Genomic DNA, 7,566 nt, shown 5'->3' with positions numbered 1-7,566 from the left:
TGACCAAACCACCATCATTCTATGGTAACAGATATTAGATTTGATTTGCAGTCACCCATGTGTTTTACACGAGCAAGCCTGAAAGATAGATACTTATTCACACAAAACTGTGAGGCCACAGGCACATGGCATACATCACCCAGGAAGCTCTAACTTAGGGGAAGATCATACACCTATTTCTGTTTTTCTTGAACACCTTCCATCGATATTCGTCATGTTGAATCCAACAATTCTAGTGTCCAAACTATTGTGGTACAACAATGGATACAACAGAACACATTTCATTAATTCCAATTAGCCCGTATGTGGTTGTACTGACCCAAAACGGTGTCACACCCTCACTCTTTTGTGAGGGTTGTAACTACTTCCCATTCATTCGCCCACACATACATTCATACATCGATTAACCACTCTCTTTGTGCACGGTCCTTGAATGCACAGAAAAGCAGTAATGTGACGACAACAGCGCGATTCAAGAGAGGAAGAGAGAGAGCCTCGGAGATTATCCAAAATCAAGAAAACCTTCAACTGCCCGTGGCAACAAAGAAAAAATGTCACCATTCCACATTAGAAATAATAATATGATTCGGAATTGTTTTGTGACGCCGCGGCTGGAAGGGGTAGTGTCACGAATTGTACTAAGGCGTCTGAACGATATTAGGGTTTTTCATTCTCGGACGATATATAAATCATACTGACGTGTTTTTCCTATGTAAAATGGTTTTTTTTATGAATATATCTTGGTCCGAAGAACCATCTTCAACTCCTTTTCTGCAAAAACTGAGACTGAATTGAGTTAAGAATATTGGATTTGCTTTGTGGGTGAGACCGTCTGGGGATAAAGGTAATCATGGTCATAGCGTAATCACAAGTGCAACATACAAGTGCATGAACGTTTCACCAAGGCTGTCTTCAATAGATGTCCTTTAAAACCGTTCAATGTCATGACACAAAGGTTATCCGTATCTTAAAATCACCATGTGGAATGACTATTCTCCATAACCTAAAAGATTTATAGTTAGTTAATAGTTAGTTATATTGAAGAAATGTATGTTGGTCTTGAAAGAGAACATCCCCAGTTAGAGTGTGAAAAAGAAGACTTGGTTACACATGACGCCATGCAACACAAAACTTTTACATTGCTATTCTAACGTACGTTTGAGAACAAGCTAAAAGTGCTGTAATACACGCTAGAAGCAAATGTTATAAATAGAGGACGGGAGTGAATATCACTCTTCCTGTGTTTTTTTGTACCACTGAGCACAATTGAATAAGATATATTTAATTGAAGAAAAACGATAAAACCCTTTCCAAGGCTGTACAAAATATCTGCCAACAGGTGAACCTGCCCCAAAGGTGGCACCCAATACAAATGTTCACCTGACAAAAACACGGAAACATATGGTACAAGTCAAAATAGAGACAGCATCGAACATATTTTTTTGTAACGCATGCCTCAAATTTGGAAATGTCCTCCACATGTCTACCATACAACTTTTTTGAAAGCTTTACTGAGGCCTTGAAAGTTGTAACTTTTATTTTAAAAAACAATGAAAGAGAGTCGTACATGTGTGCTCTTTGAAACTTTGGAAGAAAGGGCATGCTCGATTGTTCCTGTAACGTTGTCAAATGTAAACACTAAATTGGAGCTGAAGCAATATGCCTTGACAAAAAGGAAAATTTGAAGTCATCCCTCTTGTCATATAGTCCTGTGGAGAGGATTTGTTTCACCACGGTTTTCTCACCCAAAGTAGTTCAGTCTCATGAAGAGAGATTTGATCATACTCTTACAAATATGATCTTGATTTACTGCTTTGAAAGTGAGGAGTGGGATGAAGGCATTCATTTATTGTTTGCAGCTTTGAGGACATTTCATGAATCATTAGGGGTCAGTCCTTTCGACACACGGCTAGGGGTCACTGAATCATCTGAAAGAGCAATGGCTTAATGATCAATCAGATTTGAATTTACGAGATGATGTGTCTACTTTCCGAATTAGATTTCGAAAAAGACCACTAAGGTTGCCAATAAAAAATGAAGCTAAAGCAGGACAAAGTAATAACCAGCCATAAAAACATTTTGAAAGCTTTACCGAGGCCCTGACTATTGAAATCATGATAACTAGTTTGGCGCTCTTTGAAATCTTCGAAGAAAGAGCATGCTTGATTGTGCTTCAAAAGTTGAAAGTTGACACCAAAGGCTGGAGCTGGTGGATTGTTCGACATAAAGAGAAGGTTTACGTCTTGTGGATAGCTTTTTCCACTCTGAATCTTTATACATAGATCTGAATATGGGACATATGAGGCGATCTCACTGGTCTCCTTTATTTCTAGTTCAGGAGGCTAAATCCGTGGAAGGGAATTGACTATTTGGTGGTTATTGAACGATATCAGATAATCGAAAAACCCGAAACTTAACTTAAACGTACTTAATTTGACTTTGCCAATCCGAGCTGAAATTCCGATTCATGTGCATGAAGAAACAGATCAGCAAGAAGTAGAGTACAATTGGTACCTATGGAGACGCCTTGTTCTTGCCTAAATGTCTTTCCTCAATAATGTATATAGATGATGTCAATGAGGAAGTCCAGCATTTCACATATTGCTTTCTGAGTAAACTCCAGATGGTATTTGCTTTCATTTGTGACAAATTAACCTGAATCACTTAGATATATATGTCACCATATCTAATGTCACCACGTTTGTAACAAGAGCCCCATGGGTCGAGCAGTAACGTTTTTCCTGAAGTTTGTCATATGAGATAGTGGTGTACAAAGTTAAAAAAACAAATATTTTGACAGAAGTGAACTTGGCTATCTGAGATTGTAAGAAGTCAAGCAAATCCATTGTGTTTTTGAGAATCGACATTGTATTAATTCCACTTGTCTCAAATGCCTTCTGTGAATATATAGAAAGTCCATTCTTGATTGTACATGTATTAAGGTTTATGGTTAATCTTTGAAACAGGCATTTGGTGGTAGATATTACTAGACCCAGCAATATGTATCCCTGTGTATGGATGTGATATGGAGTTTTTCTTAATCAAATACAAAAGATGAATGGAGACGTCTTCTGGGTTTAGAATCAAGTCAAAAGTTTATAGTACTGATACTGTCGTCTTGGCATACTCCTTCCTCAGTTAACTTACTGACCTTTTGTGTGACATTATGTGATCAAACAATTAATGTAGTGATGATTACATGTAATGGTTATGTTATAAAAGGCCTTGTCGGTGGGAACAAGTTGTGTGAGAAAACATACTCAGAAACAACGTCCATTCGTCAACCCAAGATTGGTTTCACTAACGTTTGCTTGTGCGAGACAGACATGTACATGTACATACATATGTCCAGTATGTCAGATCCAGGCATGTATCTAATGGCCAATTTTGATTGAATTCAAAAGAACCAATCATGAAACTTCAATTACCGTTAATGCAGATTTAACGTTACATTTGTGAAACTCGTCCATACACTAATCAAAGAAGACATCATGGTAGCAGACAAAAGAATACATTTTGAAAACATAATGTATTGATTTGATAACACACGTATGACTAAAATAGTCTGGTAAGGACATCGTAGTGTCCTTTGATGTGTAAATGTCATTCCCATCCCCCGCAGCCAAATTAATGTCCCCATAGTTAGATGTGGCGACACAAAAGGCCTACTGATTGCAGTTAGACGCAATGTCAGGTTATTCCACGACAGTCTACTGCGCTAGACGATGCAGCGTTCAGATTTGTAAATGATAATATAAATACCATCGTGTCAGTGGATTTCACTTTCACTCCACATGTCTACCAACCATTGAACGTTTTAAAAGCTCTGCTCCGGTTTTGACTACCAATTATATACAAAGGGACTAATTCAACTTTAAGATGAGTAACATGAACACTAAACGATACTACGTAACATATTAACCCTCCGAATACTATCCTGCCTCTTTCTGTGTGTACAGATATCATATTTAGTTCATAGCTGACATTAACTGTGCTGAGCAAAGACAAGTCTAACATTAAACAATACATCCATTAAAAGGCAGAGTATGAACAATGGCAAATACAAACGGCAATGTACTAGATTCAAATTGTGAACTTTGCTGTTTCATTCATGAAAGATATCATTTATTACGTTTTGTGGTTCAAATGTACATTTTGATTAAATCAGGTACCTTTGTCTTTATGTTCGTTTTACACACGAATATAACAATTACGTTACATTCTTTACATTAACATTTATATTTACCACTAGTATTGCTGGAACTACAGGTATACATGCATGAGTGATGTTTGATATACTCAAATCTCAAGTCATGTATAACATTCTGAGGTAACAAAGCTCATTGATGAAATTAAGACTTATATTTTATCATAAAGGTTGGTTTCCTTTTAAAATGCTGAACTCAAGCGGTTAGACACTGTTCTCAAACGTTCAGATAAAGTGTGAACATTCCCATTACAGCGTTGTCTGACACAAAAATCGACAAATTCAAGCAAATTGTGTTGCAAGGGATGCTAAGAGATGCATCTTCACATTTCAATAAAAATTAATGTGTATAATGAATGTGTTCAATTCGGCATCGCCGTAACACGACTCCATCATGGCGATATACACCAGAATTGGCCAGATGGCATGGAGTTTACTCACAATTTCTAATAGAATGTTTCTTATCAGAATACGGGAAGTTCGTGTTTGAAGTTTGTGTTGAAGAGCAGCTTTTGTCGAGGAATAGGCTTTACAGTTGCCACTGATGCCAACATGACTGTGCAGCCCACAACCTACACCCTGTTATTTTATATTCGGCTATAGCAGGAAGATTTAAATATGCATCTTTGATGTGGGATTGCATGCGAATGCCAAGTGGTTGAATTGCGGTTGGTTTTCTGTCATACAAATGCTGAAATGGAGGAGAGAATGTTGGATTAGATGGATTGGAGTGAGGTTTTGTGATGTATTGTAATGCCAGTTTTATTCGTCTAAGATTAAGACAAGCCCACTGTCATTTGATGATGTTAAAATACTCTAAGACACAACCGAAGTCCCTGATGTTGAATGGTGTCAAGTTCTCGGATATATTATATACTTGATGAACCGTCAATGAAGCAACCATAATAACGTTTAGACCTGATCAAAGTTCTTTAAAGATGCAGTGTTTCTCTATATCTCCATCCCTCTTAGCATTTGATGTCACCATAAGAATAGCAAGTACTTTCAAACATCTTGCTTTAGGACTTTTCAAAATCTGAGGTATAACTCAGATGTGATACCCAAAAACTTGGTTTCTTTGACCACTTTAATTGGAATATTATTTAAAGTCTGTTTTGGATCTGTATGTAATTCCGTTTATTGCAAAAATGAACACAACAGGTATTAGCTTTGGAAAACAGTAAAACCGTTTCTAGAGACCATTTATGGATTTAATGAAACAAAGTTGAAACTGTCTCTCAATGGTATTCATGTTTGCACCACGGCATGATATATTGAAATCATCAACAAATAACGAACCATTGATAATTTCATTTGAAACTTTAGCAAGAACGCTGACTTTTAATGCTACAAAGTGTCACTGATAAAATACTGCCCTTAGGGACTCCCATTTCCTGGTCATGTATCGCATATAATGTGGAGCAAACTCGAACTATCAATTTTCTATTTTCCATTTATTGTATCATGATAACAAATTCCAACATTTGTAGACTATATTTCAGCACCCACTGACTGAATATGATAGGATTGCAAGAAAACCAAAGTCAATATATATTTTTTGGCTTCTAATTCTGGCGTAATTAGTGTATTGTGATGTTTTATGCCCTTTTGAACTTCTTATTAATTCGGAGAAATAATTGTAAGAAATATATAGTCCAACACTATTTAACACCTATCGGGACTTAAGGTATTATGCAGTTTATACATTTAATTGTATCGTTAGTATACTTTTAGAAAAAGACTTTTTACTAGAGTACTTGAAGTTGATTGGTTTGTCACATATTCATCAATGGGGGGAGGGGAGGGGGGAGAAGTTGATTGTACTATTCCGACGATATCCTAAGCATGTGTTTATGAATCACTATCAAACTAAATGTTGCTGACACCAGGTGTTTGCAAAAAGGTGAGAGTGTTCTGCCCCGCCGGTGAACGTGGCACCTTTGAGCTATGGTACATGTTTCTGCGGAGGTTACGGAATGGGAGGACTGTACGGAAGCTACGGAATGGGTGGTCTGTGCGGAGGCTACGGAATGGGAGGACTGTTCGGAGGCTACAGCATGGGAGGACTGTTCGGAGGCTACGGAATGGATGGTCTGTGCGGAGGCTACGGAAAGGGTGGTGTATACGGAGGCTACGGAATGGATGGTCTATACGGAGGCTACGGAATGGATGGTCTGTACGGAGGCTTGGGAACGGGTGGTCTATATGGAGGCTACGGAATGGGAGGACTGTTCGGAGGCTACAGCATGGGAGGACTGTTCGGAGGCTACGGAATGGATGGTCTGTGCGGAGGCTACGGAAGGGGTGGTGTATACGGAGGCTACGGAATGGATGGTCTATACGGAGGCTACGGAATCGGTGTTCTGTGCGGAGGCTACGGAATGGGTGGTCTATATGGAGGCTACGGAATGGGAGGCTACAGATTGGATGGTCTGTGCGGAGGCTACGCAATGGGAGGTCTATACGGATGGGATGGGGGACTCTACGGAAGGATTGGTGGTTTAGGAATGGGATTCGAAAAAGTAAATGTTATTTATGTTACGTCTTTTGGTTTTTAAATGAGTGTCTTCCTTCTTTACTAATCTGAGCTGGTATTAACGTGATTACAAAACGTGACAAATGACTTCGTAAAGAACGTTGATTTCATTTTCTTGGAAACCTGTTTTTTGTGGGCGGCGTTGGATACTGCTAGTGCTAAGCTATTCACAAAGTCTGCTTCGTCAGTGTTTGCGCATATTGTATTTAGGTATTACATGTATCATGTAAATAAGGCCTTGTTTTTTATTCATGGTGGAAGCACATGGTCGAGCTTCATACTACAGTATACTTGGAAGTGTGTTCCATTAAATCGCCGATACAGTTACTAAACGAGCTTAAGACTGAAACATTCTACCATATTGAATAATCACTGCAGTCATCTTTATTTCCGAATATCAAAGCCTTCTTCTAACCACGTGTCAGTCAACCACTGCATGAAGAATAGTATAAATGACAAGACGTCAGAATCGCTGTTCAGCTCGATATTGTGGCGCCAGATCTTTCTGAACACACTACATCAGATGCTCAATCTATTACTTTTACTGTCCTGCAAAGTATATCTCGGTATATATTATCCATGAAGAGCCTTCCGTCGATCAGTTTACTAAAAACAAGTCATATTTTCTTCATAATATTTCAGATATTAATATATTTCTACAAGAAAAATCAAAACTATTCCTTCAATGCAGCCTATTTCTATACATCTTATAACTACTACATGTACCACGTATTATTTATCATCATCAGTTTTACATTTTCAATTGTTGTTGGGGAAGTATACCTTTAAGGACGGTCATTTTGGGATACTATGTTGGATAATA

The 7,566-nt window shown here is 38.1% G+C and overlaps 1 protein-coding gene across 1 annotated transcript; it reads left to right on the top strand.

Annotated features, from left to right (window-relative positions):
- Positions 1-6,183: 6,183 nt before the first annotated feature.
- Positions 6,184-6,765, top strand: LOC139457863 (shematrin-like protein 2). The gene has a single exon (XM_071239214.1). The coding sequence runs from the start codon at positions 6,184-6,186 to the stop codon at positions 6,763-6,765; it is 582 nt and encodes a 193-aa protein (XP_071095315.1).
- The last annotated feature ends 801 nt before the right edge of the window (positions 6,766-7,566 follow it).

The sequence above is a fragment of the Haliotis cracherodii genome, unplaced genomic scaffold (genome assembly GCF_022045235.1).
Source record: "Haliotis cracherodii isolate W230 unplaced genomic scaffold, xgHalCrac1.p SCAF_1, whole genome shotgun sequence".
In the NCBI taxonomy this organism is placed as follows: Eukaryota; Metazoa; Mollusca; class Gastropoda; order Lepetellida; family Haliotidae; genus Haliotis; species Haliotis cracherodii.
The sequence above is the reverse complement of the archived record's forward strand: the minus strand, read 5'-3'. Positions and strand labels throughout refer to the sequence as shown.